At 44.9% G+C, this 23,251-nt stretch overlaps 1 protein-coding gene across 1 annotated transcript; it reads right to left on the reverse strand.

The window, feature by feature from the left end:
* Nucleotides 1–834: 834 nt before the first annotated feature.
* On the reverse strand, nt 835–19,700 carry LOC141374288 (carbonic anhydrase 5B, mitochondrial-like). The gene is made up of 4 exons (XM_073902052.1): nt 19,374–19,700; nt 13,760–13,954; nt 4,135–4,332; nt 835–972 (listed from the first exon to the last, which is right to left on the reverse strand). Exons 2-4 carry the CDS (start codon nt 13,899–13,901, stop codon nt 929–931), a joined length of 384 nt encoding a protein of 127 aa, XP_073758153.1. The 5' UTR covers nt 13,902–13,954; nt 19,374–19,700; the 3' UTR covers nt 835–928.
* Between the last annotated feature and the right edge of the window lie 3,551 nt (nt 19,701–23,251).

Genomic DNA, 23,251 nt, shown 5'->3' on the forward strand with positions numbered 1-23,251 from the left:
AACATTCTTACAAGTTTTCCAACAACTGAACTATTAGTTCTTAAATTCAAATTCAAATTAATTATAATAAAATAAAAAATCCATTTCCTCAATTATACTAGCCACATTTCAAGTGCTTAAAAGCCACACATGCCTTATGGATACCATATTGGACAGCACCATTTTATATCATTTGGGATGTATTTTTAACAATCTTGTATTTTAAGCATTGTTTATCTTACCAATGTATTGATCCCAATATTCTTAAATAACAACATTGTAATGTTCCATCTTTCGATTCTAGTATACATTTAAAGTTGGTAAGATTTTTTTTTACCTTTAAAAATATTCCTATCATAGGGGGACCTGGGTGGCTCAGTGGGTTAAAAGTGTCCTGACTCTTAATTTTGGCTCAGGTCATGATCTCAGGGTTGTGAGACTGAGCCCTGCATTGGACTCCACACTCAGCACAGAGTCTGCTCCTCCCCCTGCTCATGCACTCTCAAAAAAAAAAAAAAAAAAAAAATTCCTATCATAGCTAAACCATCTTCCTCCAGTTGTTGCATCCTCAAAGCTTTGAACTTTGCTTGTATTATGATGCACCAAGTGCAGCTGAAACATGATAAAAAGGAGGATTAATGCCTGACCCTATAGGATTGCTCCAAAAGAAATCGACTGCCTTAGTCAACCTACAATATTTAAACATGTTTCCTCATGCAAAATAAAGCCACTGGGAAAAGCATATGACAATCTGATGCAAAATGAGACAGAAATAAAGAAAAGGAAGAAATTTATGCAGGAGCACTTAATATTACTTTGAAATAAAGGGATTTATTTGATGAGGAAAAGTATTTATATAGGAAAGAGGATAACATTTCAGTAAGGGATCAACATTTGTTCATTTCCATCTTGATTTGCAGGAAATATGAAAATCCAAAATCCACTGGCATCAAAAGCAGTAAAGATGCTTATCCTGAGAGAAGCAGATTCTCCCTATGGAAATTAAACAGGAGGTGAAGACACAATTCTTCTTCGATGGATAACCACTCCAAGTGTGTTTCACGTAGTATTTAAAATTAAATTAGGGGAAAAGTTGTAAAATTTTTTTTTATTTCCTTACGTGCTCCCTATACTTCCCTACAAATTATTCCCCATCCATCATTCATGACCTTTCTGGCATCACCATCCCCCCAGCCTCCCAAGGGAGATGACTCAAGGATGTGGTTAATTTCGCTTTCTCCTCACTTGAAGAGGAGTCCATCTCCAAGTCCCGTTGCTTTTTGTAGAGAGCAAGATGGAGGCACTCATGTCAAGCAGGGGCCCATGTCAAGTGGTGATACAGGCAGTTAAGCATACTGCAGCTACCAGATATCGCCGAGAGCAGCATCAACCAGAACTTATAACAAGCAGAAGCAGAGACGTCTGCAGGGGCCCAGGACTGATTCAATCCCTTTAAAAAGAGAGGGCTTTTGCAGCAAACAGACTCCTCAGACATAACCCCTCTATGTCTAACCACTTACAAAAGGCATCTGTTGCTGAAAGCTGTGCCCAACGGATCTCTGAACAGCACTGAGATCCTCCGCTGCTTGAATATCAGAAGTGAGTGCCGAGAGCTGACCTGGCCTGGACTGACACCTTACCTCAACTACGCGCCCGTAGACTGATTATGTGTTTGGTTCCTTCACTTCCTGCCCCCTGTGTTATCTTCTTTGTTGTGTGGTTTGTTTTCTGTCCTGCTCTGTGTGAAAGGTAAGAAACCAAGTTAACCACGTGGTGAAATGTCACTGAGCTGGGAACCTGGACCTGCTCTATAATTGTTAACTTTCCTTTAGGACTGAATAAGGCTGACATTGTGGGAAGACACAACTTGTGTGTGCCTTCACAGTGTGCTCATGACACTTTTATTTTAGAAATGCTTTTTAAAAACGTGCTTTCTCCCTACTTCAATTGCTACAGCCTTCATTTAAGCTCCTACCGTCTCACACTTGGATTGATCTGACCTTGTGGACCTGTGCTACTGATTGGGTTAATCTCAAAAAATAAAGCGAATGACTTATTAATTGAATGAAATCATGCTCTACCACACTGTCGTATAAAAATAACCAGTACTGATGAAGCTGTCTTCTATCTCCCCTCCTAAGCGGCAACAATCATCATTCTTCCTGTCTCTCCCCAAAATGCACATTCTGCATTGGTCACTGTTTTTGGCCATTTTCTGAACATCTGCTTTTGCACATGATTTTCCCTCAGTCTCCAATGCCCTTCTAATCCTTTTGACAAACTCCAATTCACCCTTCAATACCCAAGATAAATGTCCCCAGATAAAGAAAATTTTCAACTTTTAATATCTGTGGGTCCTGCTCCGGGGCTCCCAGGGAAGCTCTGCTTTAACACTTGCCAAGGTCAAAATGACTCAGCAACACCTCAGAGCATGCCCTCCACGTCTGCCCTGGGCACACACTGTATCTGCTTTGTTGAAAATAACCAAAAACGTGCATTCTGAACACAAAAGATAAGAGAAAGTAAGAAACTTCCCTGGTTCCCAAGAGGTTAAAGTCAGATAGCACTGCATATACTGGAAACTTAAGGGCTGCAACTTCCAGAAAAGTTCTTTGTCTAATTATTTGTAACTTTTTAAAAATGTTGTAACCTCTTATGTATATAAAATGTATGTAACCCTACCTCAAATGAACCTTTACAGGAAGCACTCTCTTCTTTGTGAACATTGTGTATCCTGGGCAGCTGTCCTCACTTGGGCTCGAATAAAACTCTCCCCCCACCCCCACCGCCCCAGATATTCTAGGTTTGTTCATTTTGCATCAACACCTGTCCTTGGTGAAGTCATCACAGACTTCTCGGAGCAGTCTACATCATCCCGTCCTCCGTGGTCCCACAGCACTTTTAGAAACCCTTCCTCAAATCACACTGGCTTTATAATTCTAATTTCCTGCATGCTTCTCTCACTACACTTTGCTGGGAGATCAAGAATCTAGTTAGTATTCCTGGCACTTGGTGCAATGGCTGGCACATGGCTGGCACTCAGCAAATACAGAACGAATAAATAAATCAATGGTTGACAAAATACATACATGTTGGCTAAAATACAAAATGTGACTAAAAATACAAAGTCTCTTTTTCTTGCCTATCCTTTCCATTGTACTGCAATCTTACCATTTAAAATCTGGCTAAAGAGTATTACTATTTAATATAGAAGCTATTTGTAACATCAGCAAACAGAGGAAGATTAGCACACATTCCACATACCAGAAAACAAATTTCAAATAAAATTCAAATGATCTATATATATGGTTTCAAATAAAAATAAATTCAAATATCTAATTTTAAACAAAATTTCAAATACACAATCTCTGTGTGTGTGTGTGTGTGTGTGTGTGTGTATATATATATGAATAGAAAACACCACTCATACCAGAAGGAAACATGCACGAAAATGAAAAGGGACATGGTTCATACACTCAAAAAACTCTAAGGATGATGCAGCAATTCCACTTTGGGGTATATACCAATGGAAAACAACACCTCAGAAGATACTTGGACACCCATGTTCATAGCAGCATTATTCACAATAGCCAAAAGGTGGTTGCAACTCAGGTGTCCACAGACAGGTGAACAGATAAACAAAATATGGTCTATCCATACAATAGAGTATTTTTCAGTCTTAGAAGGAAATTCTGACATCTGCTACAATATGGGTGAACTCTGACACTTTGCTCTGTGAAATCAGCCAGTCATAAAAAGACAAATACTACACAATTCCACATAAATGAAGTACCCAGTAGTCAAATTCAGACAGACAGGTAAAATGGTCACAGCCAGGGGCTGAGGTAAGGGGAAAGTGGGGAGTTATTGTTTAAGTGGTATAGTTTAAGTTTTGCAAAATGGAGAGTAATGGAGACGAATGGTTGCACAACAGTGTGACTGGACTTACTGTGGAACTGTACCCTTAAAGATGGTTAAGAAGACAAATTCCATGTTACATGTATCTTACCACATTAAAAAAAGAAAAGCTCAGTGCAGTGAGTCCCATGCCACTGCCCAAGGCGGTCTGCGTGCCCGTGGATGCGGTGTGGTGTGGCCTGGGCTGACACGAGGCTGTCCCTTAACTCCAGACAAGACCACCAGTCGGGCTCTCACTTGATTTATCTGCAGAATCTTCAAATTCCACGAGGAAAGAGTACCCGTTATTCCAGACATGGAGGCAGGTGGTGGGGTCGTAAGAGATGGTGAGCGGTTTTAAGCCAGGATCATAGACGCTGTCCCTCCACCGGATGTTGATGGGCGACTGGCGCTCGCCCCCCGGGACCAGGTCCACGGTCTCCCAGAGCGGGTGCACTAGGAGAAAGCACAGCGGGGCCATCGTCAAGACACCGCTATCCGGGATCACACGGCAGGCAACTCCGGTGCTGGCGTGTGTCGAGGTGACGGAATCCAAGTCTCAGGAATTAGCCACCCGGGGGCTCATGGGCCCGACGGAAGCAGGGGACAGAGGCGGCTCAGAGAGCGCCTGGCGCAGGGGCAGCCTGCTGCTCTGTCAGCCACGAGCCGCTCGGTCTACCCTCTCCTCTCACCTAAACCAGGTGCCGCCCGGTCTCCTGAGGACAGTAAGATGCGTGCAGACTAGCACCACGTGGAAGGAGGGGATTCTCAAACGGGTTTCCTTTCTTTATTGATCATCTTCTGAGCCCCACCCACCAACCAGGTTCACATACAAGTACAAATTAATGAAACTTTCCGTCGTGGATTTCTCTTCAACAAAGGCCACGGGGGAAGAGGAGGGACAATTTTTGGAACGCAAGTGTTCACTAAAGCACTGTAAATTTTTTAATTGCCGGGCTAGTAGGAATAAAGGCTTGCGTGGCATGCGTCTGTAATTTAGCTTGTGATTTGGAAGACTTCTGGATTCTTTATACAATGCGATATTACACTCTTCCAATTGAGATGAGGGCAATACCCCAGGGTTTTGGAAAAATGAAGGAAGGTACCGATAAATCTGGCGAGGAGGAGGAGTCATTTCTTTTCTTTCTTTCTTTATTTTACAGAGAGACAGCGAGAGCAGGAACACAAGCAGGGGGAGTAGGAGAGGGAGAAGCGGGCTTCCCGCCGAGCAGGGAGCCCGACGCGGGGCTCGAGCCCGGGACTCCACACAGCTGCCACACATCACTGATAATGATTTTTCTACAAAGAATCAAGCACCAGGTGTTCGTGGGAAGTCTGATAAATCTCAGTGGACTTCCTGTAACAGAGAGCTGATGAGACATCCATGCATGAGGGATAGGACGACATGCATGATTGGGGGTGCTCCAGTTCTCTGCCCCGTAGAAATACCCCAGATGGGTAGAACCAAGCGCAGTAGGGAAGGCAGAAGAAACATGAATTGAGATAAATCATTACCAATGACCCTCTGAGCCTCACCCCACTACGAAGAATGAGAGTAAGGATCTGAGAAAGTGATAAGGTAGCTGCTATTCAGTCAACCCACTCTGTATGGCAGGTTCACAGAGACACCTTTTTTCATTTAAAAAAAGGCCCAGGGCGCCTGGGTGGCTCAGTTGGTTAAGCGACTGCCTTCGGCTCGGGTCATGATCCCGGACTCCTGGGATCGAGTCCCACATCGGGCTCCCGCCTCAGAGGGGAGCCTGCTTCTCCCTCTGACCCTCTCCCCTCTCATGCTGTTTCTCCCTCTCCCTCTCTCTCTCAAATAAGTAAATAAAATCTTTAAGAAAAATTTTAAAAAGGCCCAGAAACTTGCCTCCGGTTGACCTTTACAAAGGAGACATTTGTTTTGCTTGGGTAGCTGCTAAAATCTATAAATTCAAAATCCTAGCCGTATGGGTTTTTTTTGCGGGGGGTAAAAATGAGACAGAGGGCTCTCCTGAGAGTAGACCAGTCGTTCTCAACAGAAGGAGGGATGCTGCCCCTAGAAGACATTTGGCAACGTCTGGAGACATTTTGGGCTGTCACAACTGGAAGAGAGTGCTACTGACATCTAGTGGACAGAGGCCAGACATGCAGCTAAACATCTTACAATGCACAGAATTGTATGACCCCAAATGTCAGTAAGTTGAGAAACCATGGTCTCTGCAAACTCAGGGTATTTTTTTTTTTTAACTATTTCTTTCTGTAAAACAGTACCATCTTATCTCTGGAGAGATCCAAACCCAATGTTTTTACTGATTTTCTTAGTATAAAAGAACTTGTTCCTTTGAAAACAAGAATTTTGTTTCAAAAACCTAAAACAGAAAATGCATTTGCCTGGTACGATATTTTAATATAATAATCTAATTGGAATGCAAATTAGAAAGTAACTTGTAGGGGTGCTGACAATACTGACTCCATCTTTGGTCCTCCATCTTGTTCGCAGACCTGTCTGGCGGCTATGTGTTATGGGCCCCTTAGAGATTAATATTTGTACCTTAGAAATGCCAGCCAAGGCCAGAATGTGGAGAGGTTCGTCTTGGTCTCCTACGAATCTATCAGAGATAACACAGTCTCTCTCCCCTTCCCGATGCACAGATAGTGCCACAAGGTCTGTTCAATGTTGGCTGTCAATTACGTGCATGCAAACCTTGTGAAATGCATGTGAGCCCTCTGACCTCACTACAGCGCCCCCTGAGAGCCCCTCGCTCTATAAAATCTGTGGACCAAGGTCCAGACTTTCCAAAGAATAGCTGTGTCTCGTCTGGATCGGCCGTCACCTGCCTGATACCCCGCAGTAAGTTACTCTGAATAAAACTCGGTGTAAACTGTACGGAGTGGCCTGCTTTGTGTTCCGGTCTCAAAGTGTCTTCTCAGTTTGGGGGAAACTTTACTACCCTTCTCCCACCTTCCAACACAGGCAAACAACCCTGATTCAGTTGTAAGCATGCCTGGCACAAAGAGACCTTGCAACTCCTTCCCCTCTAAGATACTCAGACTATGGCTGAAGGTTTGACAACTCACACTCTTCAAACCCAATTCATGAGGGTCTCCTGTAAGGACTAGGCAAGAAGGAAACTAACAAGCAGATCCCCAAGACGATCCCTCCTTTCACCTTGACTCGTCCCCCACACTCCATTCAGGAAATGCCCAGAATCTGCTCTCACCCATGCAAACACTAGCCCAAGAAAAGCAGGCCTTTTCCTTCATTGCTCTTTTATGACCTTAACGCTCCTATCAATTTATGCCCTTTGATTCACAAGTTCAGCTTCTAGAAGGTTTCCTTGCCCCCACCACCACTTCCTCCTCTGGGAACCCAGACCATCCCCCGACCAAGGCCCCTTAGTGACTGTCACCCTAGTGAAGCCAGCTTTTCCCAAGGGTTTGTTTTGCAAGATAAACTGTCGTGAGAGATACAGTGACATTTTTGTTCTTTCTTCCTGTGGGTGCCAAGGGCAGGCCACCCCAAAATGTGCCACTTTGGCTTATTATTTCGAATTAAAGTTACTTAAGAAACAGCCAGTGCAAGAACACTTGGAACCCCCTTTGCCTCCAGAAGGCAAGAAATAAATCTCCCATGTGAAAGGTACTCTTCCTGCACCAGGAGGTAAAGAGACAAACCTTATCACCAGAGATAGGAAATTCAGAGCCGAGAAGTTTGTATAGGTAACCCTTGTTCCTTTTACTAATTTACTACTCCAGCCCAAATTCTGTTTAGAATTCCTTACGAACTGAAGATCCTGAATAATACGTTTTCTTTGTCTTGCCAATTCCCCACATTGTTATTGTTTCTTTGTAACGGTAGAAATGCTAGCCACTTTGGTCATTTCTTTGGATGACAACTGTATTATTGAGCCTCCACATGCATGTACTTAAACTTTTGGGATTTCTTTTCTGTCGATCTGTCTCATGTCAATTTAATTCTTAGACCAGTTAGAACTTTGAAGAGTAAACGAAAAATTTTCCTCTCCCAATACTCCCAGCTCCTTCCTCCACTTTAACAAAATACAGACTGAAATATCTTGGTAGTTGCTCATACTTTCCCTCAAAACAGGAAGAGGATTAAGTATTCTGATCAACAGTGCCTTCATTTTCAGGTTCTTCTCATAGGGGGAAAGTGAAATAAACAGAAACAGTGATCTTAACCCACCATGTTTCAGTGAGCAGAGCCACACTCCCATTATGAAGCTGTCACTCCTATACTGCTGATGAGCAACAAAAATACCTGTAGATTCCATAGTGAAAATGTGCTCAATTCTAGTTCTTATCTGGAGGACTAGTCCTGGTTTTGACTTATTTTGTCTTTGTACCACCCTGTGTCTCCAAGCCTCAGGAGGGTCCCTCTTTCAACTCGTGAAACAGAGAAAGCACGTTCCTGTCTTAGCCCCTCAGTTCCGGCTCCTCCTCGTCAGAAATCAATTTCCCCTCATTCAGCTCAGGGCTGGCTCCTATTATTGGCTTGTCACCTCTTCGGCAAAAGTGTCGCCTCCTCACCTTTCTGACTACCCTCTTATTATATGATCCCCCCCTTTAAAAAAAATCCTAACATTGTTTTCTTCAAAACATTTGTCACACAGGCGTAATAATTCTATGCATACATGCTTAATTATCTGCCTCTCCCAGTGTTGTATAAGCCCCAAGAAGAACTGAAGTGGCTTTTAATCACTGCCTGTTCACTGAACATATAAGATGAAGAGCACTGCTGGGAAGGTTCCAGTCTTCTTTCCATCTCTATGCCTATTACTTTACTGATCACATTATATTTTCTTTAAGGATCTTTCAGGCTTATCTCTTGCCTTGCCCATAACCAGCAGCCCAGTTCAGGGCCCTATACCCTGGACTTCATACCATGCCTCTTGGTCTTAATACCCTTTACCATGTTTTGTCATTCACCAGTTTTCCTAAATTACCACTCATCACGTTGTGCCTGCGTTAAAGTCTCTATGTCAAGTCCTAATTTGTGTCCAGTGCCAAGGTTTTCCTATCAGGAACCCACCTCAGCCACCTAAATTTCCTGTCTCCTCATTCTTCCCAAACTCTGGTTTTGCCATTCTATTCTCCTTGGTCATTCCAAGTGATATATGCTATAAATGTGTAAAACACCTACACGCTTTCAAGACTTAGTACAAAATAAAGAATGTAAACTATCTCAATACTTTTTACACCAATTACAGGTTAAAGTGGTAATATTTTGGGGGCACCTAGGTGGCTCAATCGTTAGGCGTCTGCCTTCGGCTCAGGTCATGATCCCGGGGTCCTGGGATCGAACCCTGCATCGGGCTCCCTGTTCGGCGGGAAGCCTGCTGCTTCTCCCTCTCCCACTCCCCCTGCTGGAGTTCCCTCTCTCTCTGTCAAATAAATAAATAAAATCTTTTAAAAAAGTGATTAATATTTTGGATATACTGGGTAAAATATATTAGTAAAATTAATTTCATCTGTATACTATATTTCATCTATATATTTCCTGTATAGTATTTCATAAATGAACAATTTTGTTTTTCCTTCAGTTTTACTGAGATGTAATTCACATGCTATTTGTTCTTTTTTAAATGTGGTTGTTGGAAAACACAGAATTGCCTATATGGCTCATATTGGTGGCTCACGTTATTTTTCCACTGGACACTGTTGTTCTACACCCTCACTGGCTTTTCCTCCCGCGCCTTGCCCTGTTACCGTCCTTTTTCTCGAGATGTGTGATTTCCTCGTGGAACTGAAGACCACCCTAGTAGGCCTGGGGCTCAGCACAGGGACGTGATACAAAGGGACAGCCCCCTCCCAAATGACAAAACGTTAAGGATGATCTCAGAATCACAAACTGTCTTCTCAGAGCATGAGGGCTGTTAGATGCACCTTGATGCTGAGCCCAGGTAGCTACAGCATACACATGCATTTATCAGCACAGGAGACTAAAGCCCACAGTTCCTGGGGGTCATGTGTTGAGGGCTATGTGTTAGCTCCTTATAGCGACTGGCACCCCTGAGGCTATTAACATAATTTCAAGGGGTTCTTAACCAGTCCTTTGTTTCTCAGGATTATTCATGAGTTAATGGAAGACAACATAGTCGGGGTATCCCAGTTTGTTTTATCTAGGGATTAATAAAATTCTCTGTGAAGACATTGCGAAACAAGTCTTCTTTTCTTTTCTTTTTTTTTAAGATTTTTTTTATTTACGGGGGCGCCTGGGTGGCTCAGTCGTTAAGCGTCTGCCTTCGGCTCGGGTCGTGGTCCCAGGGTCCTGGGATCAAGCCCCACATTGGGGCTCCCTGCTCAGCGGGAAGCCTGCTTCTCCCTCTCCCACTCCCCCTGCTTGTGTTCCCTCTCTCGCTGTCTCTAGAGATTTGACCCCAGGACCCTGGGACCACGACCTGAGCCGAAGGGAAGGCAGATGCTTAACGATTGAGCCACCCAGGCGCCCAACACAAACAACAAGCTTCTTAATACTATTGTTGTCCAGCCTTTGTGTTCATCAAAGTCAACAGGAGAAATAATAGAACAATTTACTAATACAGTTATGATACAGACCAGTCCTGTCAAACAGAACTTTCTCCGATGATGGAAATTTTCAATATGGTAAGTGCTAGCAACTTGTGCCCATAAAATTATAATAAATTGACATTTATGTGAAAATACACACATGGGGCCAGTGGCTAGATTTTATACAGTGCCATTCTATTCCACGTTGTCCTAAAAAGAAAAAAAAACAAGTTTGTTTTCCTTCTCAAAGCAGGGAGATCGTTAAGATTACCACTGGAATAACAACAAATCTGTACCATCTTCATTCTAGTTGATACTCTTTATATTTCATTAAATTAAAAATTAACATTATTGAATTTATTTTTTTCTGCTCTAAGATCTCTGCCTAGTATTTTTTTTTCATGTGACAATTAGGCTAAACTTCACTAGATGATACACTAAGCGAAACTGATTTTATTTGCACCTTAGGTAATAGATGCCGGACTGTCAACATTTACCGTCTGCTCCTTGAGATAAGAGCAAACAGCAATGTGCGTGGACAGCCAATGATTCCCTGGGGGCGGGGGGGAGAGGAGTGAAGGTGAAGCACAAAGCACAGACAGGCTCTAGGGAAATGCTGCTTTCTGAATCGGCCATATCCTCCTCCTTCCTTTACTCCTCATTCTGCTTAACCCAATCTTAACAATGGCCAGACAAACATCTGAGGGAGGCACTGAGCCTGTGATGATTAGATAAAGACGGTGATGACGATAATCCTAGTACTCGAAGTAACGGGCCAACACAGTCCTCACTGTGTGGCAGGCACCAGCTAAGGACTTTCCATGTTATCTTTTCTAACCCTCAATGATCTTGGGGCATTCTGTCACACAAGTAGACAACGGGCCTCCTGCTGGAGTTTTAAGTTGCCAGATACAATGCGTATTGTTTTTACAACTGATCAGTGGAGGGTCTGGGATTTAGGAACACGACATGCTCAGTGGCTCAGGGCAGCGGAGACTGTAATATTCTCCCCTGCAAAAAGGGAGGGGTGGTGCAATATGCCAAAAGCCAAATCAAATCGTGTCTGTTACCTTTTTTTCTTAGTAACTTAAAAACAAGAACATCTGATGTGACAAATTAATCACGGAAAGCCCACATCTCCCCAAGCCACCACTTTTTGTTTTAGTCAGCCCTAGAAGAAACAAACCATCCTAAAGACATTCGTATGTTGGATTTTAGACCTTTAACTTTCAACTCTCTGTTAAAAAAAAGTAAAACTTTAGTAACTACATGAACATGACTAATTTTTTCCATTTTAAGCCTCAGACCACAAAATGCCAGCGTTGAGAATAAGCCAGTCCTGGTAGGATGTGGGTCTGTTGGTAGGAAGCCACACCCAGCAACCAGAAATTTGTTATGACTCCAACCAGTTCACTTGAATGAGAACACTGTCATTGTTGGAGGAAACAAAGTAAATATGGAATAGAAATGTATTTATGGAGCAGTTCCAAATCCTTGGATTTAGCTAGGTTAGCACGACTAATTTAAAAGCATTCCTTTCTTACCTTCTTTCTTTATTACGTGAATATGATATCAAAAGAGAGTAAACCCAAAGAGAAAAAGTGGAGAAACCTAGATCCAGAAGGAAGGCAACACGTGAAAATTCTGTTAATTCCTTTAAAATAACAGAAAATATGAAAAATTCCTCTTTAACAACATACTTAGCCATTTTACCCCTCCACAAATTCAAACTCATCTCTCCACAAATAAATACATTATTCTCTCCTATCGTCGCATTGATTCTTTTATTTTAAAGATATATATATATTTATTTATTTGTCAGAGAGAGAGAGAGAGAGAGGGAGAGAGAGCACAAGCAGAGGGAGTGGCAGGCAGAGGGAGAGGGAGAGGGAGAAGCAGACTCCCCGCGGAGCAGGGAGCCCCATGTGGGACTCAATCCCAGGACCCTGGGATCAAGACCTGAGCCGAAGGCAAACGCTTAACCGACTGAGCCACCCAGGCGCCCCCGTCCCACTGATTCTTAAGCAGGGGCAGTTTTGTGCCCCCAGAGCTCATTTGGTAATGTCTGCTGATATTTTTGGTTGTTACAACTGGGTGGGGATACAACTGTCATCTAATGGGTATTTGGCAGGGATGCTGCCAATCACCCCACAGTGTACACTGCACCCACAACAACACAGAATGACCCATCCCTCTTGTCAGCAGTACCTCGGTGCACAATCCCTGCTCCATAGGGATGGGGCAGGGAACTGGTATTTCAGGAGGGGAACGAGATGCGAAAGCGTTCAGGAAAGGCCATCTGCCGCCTCGCTTGATATGCTGCGTCTACGGCAGAGCACACGCCGGTAAGCTGGTCAACTGGAATGAACGCTGCCGTTTGTGACTTGAGAAAGGATATTCCAGAGCGTGAAGCTACCGACCTGCTTACACACATTAACATGCAACTTCCAGAACGTTAAAGACTCACAGAAATAATTCGCAGTCTGTGGATCAGTGTCAGTAAGAAGACTGCTGCTAACAAGAACGATACAGAACAGGTTCCAGAGTATTTGAAACTGGGACACCTCTCTTATCCTATTTCTGCATGACATCATCTTATTTATTTTTTTTAAGACTTTGTTTTTATTTATTTGACAGAGGGAGACACAGCGAGAGAGAGAACACAAGCAGGGGGAGTGGGAGAGGGAGAAGCAGGCCTCCCGCAGAGCAGGGAGCCTGACTCGGGGCTCGATCCCAGGACCCCGGGATCATGACCTGAGGCGAAGGCAGACGCTTAACGACTGAGCCACCCAGGCACCACCGACACGACATCATTTTAACATGTTAAAATTAGTCAAGAAAAGAACTTTCCAAACCTATCATGGAAATCATTTTGCAATATATATGTGTATCAAATCAGCACATGGCACACCTCGACCTACACAATGTTAGGTGGCAATTCTATGTCAATAAACCTGGGGGAAAAGAATTTTCCACATTTATTTTAGAAGACAAACAAGTGGTTATTCTCACATTCTAAAGGCACATACATAATCCCACTCTGCAATGCCACCGACACCCGTATGGATAAACACAGGACACACGTCATTGTCATGCAACACCAAGCCTCTCAGTCTCTTTTTTCAAAAGTTTCATTTATTTATTTGAGAGAGAGAGCATGGGCCAGCGGGGGAGGTGGGGGGGAGAGGGCAGAGGGAGGGGGAGAGAGAATCTCAAACAGACTTGAAGCTGAGTGTGGAGCCCGACGCGGGGCTCGATCTCGTGACCCTGAGACCACAACCTGAGCCGAAACCGAGAGTCGGCCGCTTAAGCGACCATGCCCCCCAGGCACCCCCACCTCTCGCTCTCTTTAAGGCAGCAGTGTACTCACAGGCTCGGTTCCGGCTTTTGTACGTGCAGGTGTAGAGGCTGCAGGGCCTCGCTGGCACGAACCTGGCGGTCTGCAATCTTCTCCACAGTGACTTGCATGGAGAGGCTTGAAGAATGACCCTCAGGCTACTCATCGCCACCATGTTTAGCTTGAAATCTTGACCGGGCCCCAAATAACTTGCAGGAACCTAATAACCTAGAGGCAGGAGGACAGAGGAGGCAAAGCTATAAACAACGGAGACTGCCCATCAAGTGGAAACCTGTAAGCAGGACAACAGCATTCAGACTATGAGTACACATGGCAGGGCTGGGGGTGGGGAGGGGGAGGGGAGGAGGGGGGGATGAGTCGGTGGTTAATCCGCTCCTCTTCCGGAAACTCACTGGCTACCCCAGGAGGACAGACTCTTCTGCTGCGCCGTCCACTTCCCACTCCTGCCTGCACACCAGCCCCGTGGACTCGGGTTCTTCCCGCTCGCTCCCGAAGAAGCTCCCTCCCGCCTCAGGGTTGGTGCAGATGCTCCTCCTCCACCCGCCGCCTGGTCAATTCCTCCCCTCTCCGCAGGCCTTCCTCTCCTGCACCACCTCCCAGAAGCCTCCCCTGACCCTGCGCTCACCGGGCGAGCCTGGCGCCCTCGTCTGCCTCGCGGTGCTGCGTGCAGTTGCACACCTCATCGAGAATGGACTTTAGGACGCCACCTCCCCAGCCACGAGCCCCGCGGCAGTAAGGACCCTGTCTGTCTCTGGCACAGCTGCATCTCTCAGGGACACGGTGCCTGGCCCGCGAGGGCAGCTCGGTGACCTGGGCACACTTCCTTGGTGAGGGAGATGTTGATCCCGATTCCAAGAACCGCACACTGTGAAGTGACTGCCAGCATGTTCTTGCACAGTAGGAAGGGCTTTTCCTAGATGCCGCCATCACCCCGTTGTGTGGTTATCTATACTTCTGAAACACTTTTAAATGCTTGCCATTTAAGAGGAGGGCCTCGTATCCCTACCGATAAGATCTGAAGGACCCCCGAAGCTCTGCCCATCTGAAGGAGGACCATGTCCAGAGACAAATCGAAGCTAGTCTCACAGGGATGGGAATTCTGGCACTAAACGTTTGCATTTCAACAGTTATGGTCATTTCCTTTGTTCCAGGAACCATGTTGGCTGCTGGGATGCAAAGTGGAACAAGGCATGAACTCCACCTTCCAGGTGTGCAATGAATCTCTCCCCCTTGGAGCCTCTGGAAATGCACATCATATGGCAAGGAAAACCATCCGCGACTCCTCAGATTCTGCCTTTGGCCTATCAGAGGGCACTCAAAAGTCTGGCAATGGTGGCAGGGAGGAGAGGGGCCCAAAGTCACAAAAAGAAATAAAGTGTTGGGTACATAGGTGGTTTTATTATAGTATTTCCACTGCTTGTTCAAATTTGAAGTTTGCCAAAATAAAAAATTAAGGGAAAAAAGGAAATAGATTCTGAAATGAGGTAGCCAGTGGTCTATTATTCCTTAAGCCTGCTCAAGGAGGCACTCAAAAGTCTGGCAATGGTGGCGGATCCCTACCAATGCTAAGCAAAGAGGCAAATGTTCTCATTTCACCCTTCCCTCTCTTCATGTACTTCACTGCTTTTAATTGGCTGTGAAAGAGCTCTTCTCCCCTGTACTGCTGCCCTTGACCCCACTAGATCGGAGCTAGAGAGGAGAAGGCTACACCTAAGGGAAAGGAGAGAACAAAAAAAATCACACCTGAGCTGTGTCCAGTAAAAGCAGGAAGCAGAGTTACTTCCTATTACTGCCTTGAAAGGAACAAATGCGGACTCCAGGCAGATCCCTTTATAACCAGCAACAAGCCATGTGTCTGGACAAGTATTGTAAAGTGAACTGTGGCAAACAGCCAGCCTTGCAACCTGCTGCCACACACTCTGTTGTATGCATCACTTTGCCAATGAACACTCTCAAGGCAGTGAGTGAAAATGCACAGCGTGTTAGCCAGCTTGGGCTGTAGACCAAAATACCACAGACTGAATGGCTCAAACAACAGACACTTATTTCCCACAGTTTTAAAGGCTGGAAATCCAAGACCAATTTTCTAGCCAATTGGTTCCTGGTCATCTACATCATAGCTTGCACACAGCTACCTTCTCACTATGCCTTCATGTTAGGAACAGACAGCAAGCTCTGGACTCTCCTTTTTCTTCTAAGGATACTAATCCCATCACGGAAGACAACCCTCATGACCTAATCAAACCCTAATTATTTCACAAGGTTCCATCTCCTAATACCATTGCATTGGGTATTAGGGCTTCAACATATGGATGGGGGTAGGGAGAGCAGAAACATTCAGTCCATGACACACGGCCACCACTTTAAAGGGGACTAGTACGAAGTTTAGAATCCCATATAGGTGCCTTGCCTCCAGGCCTAAATCCCTACGTGGGGTCTTAGGGCCAGTGTATTAGTTTGTAACAAAGAACCACGATCTGGGTGGCTTAAACAACAGAAATTTTACAACAGAATTTATCGTCTCACAGTCCTGGAGGCTGGAAGTCCGAGATCAAGGAGTTAGTAGGGTTGGTTCTTTGTGAGGGCTGTGAGGGAGAATCTGTTCCAGGCCTTTCTACTTGGGATGGTTAATTCTATGTGTCAATCTGGCCAAGAGATGCAGGTGACACAGTTGAAGGTGGAGCTGGATGGGGATTTGAGACTAACTTGAAAAATATCCATTTCCAAGAGACTGGAAGACCCTTAGGTATTATTCCGTACATACAGGACGGTTTCCGATGACTCCGTGTGCAAAGCACAGGATGGAATGCAGTGGGCAGAGTGGAGCCGGGAAGGTCAGTGACAAGGAGATTCCTTCAACCATCCTTCATTCAATCCATCACTCTGTTATCCTTTCATTCATCAGGATAGCAACCAAACATCTATTAAACGCCAGACACTGTTCTAGGATCATTGGGGGAATAAAACAAAGTCCCTGCCCTTGTGGAACTTACGTTCTAGTAGGGGGAGACAAACAATAAACAGCAGTGTAATACGTAAGTCAGTTGTACAAACAATTAAATTAAAATATACTCAGTGAAAAGCAGAGCAGGATAAGTAAATTTGGAGTGCCACTAGGAAAGGAGTGTTGCATTTAAAGTAAGTTGCTCAAAGGAGGCCTTACTGCGAAGGTGAGATTTGAGCAAAAGATTGAAGGAAATGAAGGAATTAGTAATAGGACTAGCAGGAGGAAGGGTATTGCCCAGGAAGAGGGAACTGCCTGTGCAAAGACCCTGAGGTGGGAGCATGTCTGGCACATACAAGGGGATAGTAAGGAGGCCAGTATGGCAGGAATAGAGTGCACTAGGAGCAGGGTAGTAGGGGAGAAGGTGGAGAGGTCATGGATGCCAGATCATGTAGATTTCTAGGCTACTTTGTAAAGCTTTTTTCTCCAACTCAGGGTTCCTCAACCTTGACATTATTGGCATTTGACCAGATAACTCAGTTTGGGGGCTGTCCTATACGCTGTAGGATGTTTAGCAGCATCCCTGGCCTCTACCCATTAGATGCCCATGGCACCTCCCTCTAACTGTGACAACCAAAAATGTCTCCAGATGCCACAGATGTGCCTTGGAAAAGGGGAATCACCTCTGATTGGAAACCACTGCTCTAAGCGAAATGGGGGCACAATGGAGTTTTGGCAGCACAGGAGGGACACCAACTGATTTATATTCTTAAAAGATCACTCAGGCTGCCCTACTGAAAATCAACTGGGATGGGAAGCAAGAAAGCAGCAGGGAGATCATTCAGGATAATTCAAGGGTGTGGAAGAAAAGATGTCATGGTAGAAGTGGTGAGAAGGGGTTGGGCGTTGGCTACATCTTGGAAAGACTGCCGATAAGATGTGAAAGAAAGGACTTAAGGATGGCTAGAAGATTCTTGGCCTAATCTGGAAGGATGGAGTTGTCATGAACTGAGATGAGGACCACAGTGTGCAGAACAGGTTTTGGGTGGGACATCAGTAGCTCAGATTTGGGCATATGAGTTTTAAATGAAATTCCAGTAATCCAAGTGAGACAATATGAAACACTGAACCAGAGAGTGACAGTAGCGATGGACCAAAGTTCTTTGTATTCAGGAGATTGCCATTTTGGTAAAAAAAACGTAGGATTTGGCACTCAACTGGAGGAGAGAGAAGGAAAGTAGTTGCTGAAGAAGGCCCCGTGATTTTATGGCTGGATGATGCTGGTGGTAGAATGAGGATGAATGCCTGAAGAGAGAAACAAGCTGGCAAAAGGAGCACGTGGGAAGGGAAAGAGGGCAGTCTTCCCGCTAATCCTATGGATTTGAGGTCCAAGGGGACAGTGAGAGGAAAAGTCTAGCAGATAGTTGCCAGGGCAGCTATGGTGCTCAGCAGAGGCCATGAGGCTAAAAAGAATATTTTTGTTCCCAAAATATTCAAGAATAGTGCAGCTCTTTACCAAGACCCAGAAGGGAGGGTGGGTGTGGTGAACTTTGGTTCACTGTAAACTCCAAAGCAGGCTGAGAACAGTGACAGTTCTCAGGGACGTGCAGGAGCAGGTTTTGGGTAGAGTGTGGGGCAGTTTCTCTCACCAGAGATATCAGACTTCTCTCCTTATTCCAGAAGACTTTTCAGTAGAGTGGAGATGGCCAGATTCGCAGTTAAGGATGAAGGGAAAGCAGAAAATAATGTGACTTTCAGGGGGCTGACAGGAAATTAATTCCACCCAAATTAAAGTGTACACATCTTCGTTATCATCCCACAATTTTCAAGCTTTATCAGCAAAAATAAATGAGAAGGAATTACACTGATGATAACGAGTTTTCGGCTGCCTCCAAACAGTAGCTTTTAACTCATGCCACAAAGAAGCAGGGCTACCAACAACGTTCATATTTTGTGGGTTCTTTCCCTCCAGATCTGGGGCAGAGCACAAATGAAAAAGGAAATAACTGAATAGAGAAAACTCAGATACGTCCACAGGACAGAGTTATGATGCTGATCCCCCGCCCTGGGGGTGGTTGTGAATCTATCCATAGCTTTTGGCATGGTCAGTGGGGGAAGAGCAACAATGCAGATGTGAGTGAGTCCCAGCCTGCTGCGCCTCGGTTTCTGCAACTGCAATTCCCCCACCTCCCAAAGTCTCTGAGACAGCTATTCTACCGTTAAATGGACAAGACCCTAAGGGGATGTAGCTGTCTGGTGACCCACACAGTGGAATAAAAGGGTTAGAGTAGGGAAAAAGCGATTCCCTGCCTCTTCGTCTTCGTTCTACAGAAAAGCCCGGCCGACACTGCGGCCATCCTCGCGGAACCGCCCCAGCTCCCGGGCCCATCGCACAGCGTGGTCATGAGCAGAACGGTACCTGTCCTCTCTGAAAGGGCTACGCGTACCCCCCTACTCCTCATGCTCCAATCACCGCTCGACCTTACCCGAATGTTTCCCTGAGCGCGGACCCCTCCGCTCCATAACCGGGAGAGACTCATGCGCGCGGCCATCTTGGCTACGTCCCGTTACGCCTCGCCCCGCCCCTCATGCCGGGTACGTCATCTCGCTTAAGCACATCACGTCCCCGTCGCCCCAGCCCAAGTCTCCGACAAAACAGTGTCCCATCTTGGGCTCACTCACCGCGTCGGAGCCCGAATCTCTCTCCGTCCACCCAGAGCCTGGGTCCGCACCCCGTCTCTGCCCCGGCTACACCTCTGCTGCAGTCGCTCGGAGCCTGCAGCCGCAACCACGCGCCTGCGCACTAACTTGGTCCCGCCTCTGCCTTCCGCCTGGGTCACCCCTCCTTCGAGCCGGACCATCTTCGCCACGCCCTCACGTATGCGTCACGCCCTCGCGGTCCGCCTACACCACGGCCCTTCTTCCTCTTACGTAATTTGTGTCCCGGATGCTACTCTGGGGCCCCGCCTTTCCACAGGTCTTTTTCACATCCCTGTTATCCCCTGGATCACGCTCATTCCTCTAACCCCATATCCCTCCCTTGTGTCTACGTCCCTCCTTTCCACTCTGGCAATTCCTCTGCCCTTAGCCTGTGCTCACCTCTTCCGCTGTCTCGACCAGCTTTGTCGTGCCCTTGTAGCGGCCACGCCACGCCCTTCACGCACTAAGTCCAGCTTTCTCAGGTTACGCCCCTGGGCGATGCCTAGGCCACGCCCTTCCCGCCTAGAACGTCGCAGGCGCTCCTTCCCACGGTGTCCAGGCCCCGCCCCTCACGCCGGGTCACGTTCCTTCCCTGCTTTCCGCAGGGTCCTACGTCATGGCCAATCCCAGCGCCACACGGCACGACCCTACGATCTGCATTGGCCACGCTCAAGCCCGTTTGAGCATTTTCTGGCGTTCCGTCATGGCCACTCCCTGGGTTCTCAGGACTCCCACTTTTGGGTCCGCTCTCACCAGTGTACGCGTCATGCTCTCCCTCTGCTGGCGGAACTCGGTACTGGGAAGTTGCTCGGGTGCGGGCCGGGCCCTTTGTGTTTCCGGAGAAAGCCGCCCACGCCTCAGAGCTAGACGTCAGTGGCATTTATAAAGTGGAAGGAGACTTTGGATTCCTGATACTCGTCTAAAAATAGACTTTATCCATATTTCTTTCCCCCTGTTCTGGGATTAAAGAAAAGAGGTTTACTCCCTCCATTTATAATTCTGCGTCCACAAGAAAAAAGTGAAGGGGGTTACCACTTTTTCCTGTCCAGAAATCTCTGAACGGGGCACTTCTGGGGGAAGGGCACTTACCATTAGCCTTTCAGTTATTCATTCATTTAAATTGTATTTATGGAGTACTAAGTTCCAGTGACAAGACAAACCTCAAGGACCTTACAGCCTGAAGTTTTCCAACCTGGGTTTGGCTGAGACAAGAATTGATGAGAAAAGTAAGGTGTGGTAAGGGGGTTGGAATAGGTAGAAAAGGGCTTGGTAAGTGCTGGTCTCTTTTTTTAATTGAGGTATAATTGACATATTAGTTTCAAGTATACAACATAATGATTTAGTATTTGTATTGTGAAACGATCACAATAAATATCCAACACCATACATAGCTATAATTTTTTTCCTGTGATGAGAACTTTTTAAGATTTACTCTTAGCAAATTTCAAATATAGAATACAGTATTATTAATTATAGTTACCATTATGTACATTACATCCCATGACTTATTTTATAACTGGAAGTTTGTACCTTTTGACCATCTTCACCCATTTTGCCCTTCCCCCATTCCCTGCCTTAGGCAACCAACAATCTGTTACGTGTATGAGTTCAGTTTTTTGTTTTTGTTTTTTAGATTTCATATGTAAGTGAGATCTTATGTTATTTGTCTTTCTTTGTCTGACTTATTTCACTTGGCATAATGCCCTCCAGGTCCATCCGTTTGTTTAGTTTTTTGTTGTTTTTGAGAAGCAGGTTTTCTTGCTTTTTAGTCCCAAGGGAAATCCTGATTCCTCATCTTGATGACACTGGGAATTAAGTAGGAGACAAGTGCCAAAAGGACTTTTATATAGATCCCCTCAATGTATTCTGTTGCCAACGATCCCAAAGTATTGAATCAATCCTATGAACCACCCAAACTTTTTTGTTCGTTTGAGATCACAGGCCCTCGGTGGTATGGCTTTATTCAGGGCAGCATTTAGATCATTATTCCCCATGATGGCAAATAAGTTTCAACTTGTCAATTGACTGAGTAACTGTTGGGAAGCTTTGTGGTTGAGTCCACACTGAAAAGGAAAAAGTTCTGTAGTAGATAAACAATGTTTGTTGTGGGCCCAGGATGGATGAGTGGCTGCAACAACCTACCTAGCATCTCTGATTTGTAGTGATAGAGGTATTGCATCCATGCCTTTAAGGCAGTCCTCACAAACAACAGTTCTTACTATAAGCTGTTGAGGATTTTCAGACAGTAGAAGGGTCAGAATCATTGTTGCTGGTCATAATTTAAGGGCAGAAACTTTGATATGTTGATTAATTCATATGATTTGTATATCCATTAGAATGAGGGTATTTTAAGATTCTGTTATGAAAATGAGAGCATCTAACCTGAAAGGTACATGGCCCAGTGGGCCCCTCCACCTTTTTATATAGGTTGGCAAAATAAGTAGCTATAGTCAGGGCTAAATGTGACTGGGTGACACTAACTGTTCGCCAAATAGAAGGTGGAAAATACTGCTCCATAGAGTATGGCCGTAATAATTTTGGAAAAAATTATAACTTGCCTAAACCATGAGAAAACTCTTAATATAACACCCAAACAACATTGGAAAGAGTTACATCTAAGAAGAAATATCAGTAAGATCTTGCTTTTAGTACCTGAGACTCATTTTAATGTGTTGGTCTTTTTTTTTTTTTTAAGATTTTATTTATTTGACACAGAGAGACATAGCGAGAGAGGGAACACAAGCCGGGGGAGTGGGAGAGGGAGTCTGATGCGGGGCTTGATCCCAGGACGCTGGGATCATGACCTGAGCCGAAGGCGCCCCTAATGTGATGGTACTGAGCCACCCAGGCACCCCTAATGTGTTGGCCTTCATGCACGAGATGAGACAAACAAGCACACATGCATTCCATTTAAGAAACTGTCCTTTAAATTCTTTTTTTTGCACTAAAATTTTTTAATTAATTAATTTTTTAAATTAACATATAATGTATTATTTGTTTCAGGGATACAGATCTGTGATTCATCAGTCTTATAAAATTTACAGCGCTCACCATAGCACATACTCTCTGTCCTTTAAGTTTTTAATTTAAGAATATAAAGTTGGCAGAATTACACTCACTCAGCTTGTCTAAATTAATCTTTATTTCTATGCAGTAGTGATTAACTTTCTCTGAACTAGAAAAATGTTACCCTGTGAATAAAAAGACTAAGTTTGTAATGGTTATGGCTGTTGATTAACCTACAAAATTTGATGAGCCTTCCGAATGCTGTAGCTTCAGATTTCTTTTCATCTTAAAAAGGGCAGAGGTATGGAAGTGGAGACAAAAATATTCCAAAGCCCAGTGTTCCTTCTTTAGCAGATACTAGAAGTTGCTTTTCTCTGACTAGGAATGCAAAAAAAAAAAAATTGCAGTGTACCTCATGACTTTTTATTTCTGCATTCTTGAGCTTCTTCAAATGTCAGTTTATGATTCAAATAAGTAAATTCAGTTCTCTTATCAAATACTCATGGGCCATGAGAAATGCAAAATTAAACCAAATATAGTCCTTACTCCCCAGAAACTTAAAATTTGTAGGACACAAAAGTAAATCATGTTGGCAATAGATGCATGTACAAATGTGAACAAAATGCTATGGGAACCCAGGAGAAGGAGAGAATAAAAAGTTAGTGGATTGGACAAGTGTAAAACAAGTAATAACAAATTAAAACCTGTAACAAAAACAAAACAAAAGAAAGGTTTCTCTCTTTCTCCTTTTTAAAGATTTTATTTATTTGTCAGCACAAGCAGGGGGAGCAGCAGGCCCCCACTGAGCAAGGAGCCTGATGCGGGACTTGATCCCAGTCCCAGGACCCTGGGAT

The sequence above is a fragment of the Callorhinus ursinus genome, unplaced genomic scaffold (assembly GCF_003265705.2).
Source record: "Callorhinus ursinus isolate GAN/ISIS: 27379988/994484 unplaced genomic scaffold, GSC_fseal_2.0 scaffold16, whole genome shotgun sequence".
Classification (NCBI taxonomy): domain Eukaryota; kingdom Metazoa; phylum Chordata; class Mammalia; order Carnivora; family Otariidae; genus Callorhinus; species Callorhinus ursinus.

Bases quoted from the DNA above. Each gene is read 5' to 3' on its own strand.
- LOC141374288 (XM_073902052.1), bottom strand. From the start codon at position 13,901: ATGGTGGCGATGAGTAGCCTGAGGGTCATTCTTCAAGCCTCTCCATGC. The intron at 4,333-13,759 runs GTGAGTACACTG...GCTTTCTCCTAG, and splicing joins CAAAAGCCGGAACCGAGCCT to TGCACCCGCTCTGGGAGACC. The intron at 973-4,134 runs GTGAGAGCCCGA...TAATTTCCATAG, and splicing joins AGATTCTGCAGATAAATCAA to GGAGAATCTGCTTCTCTCAG.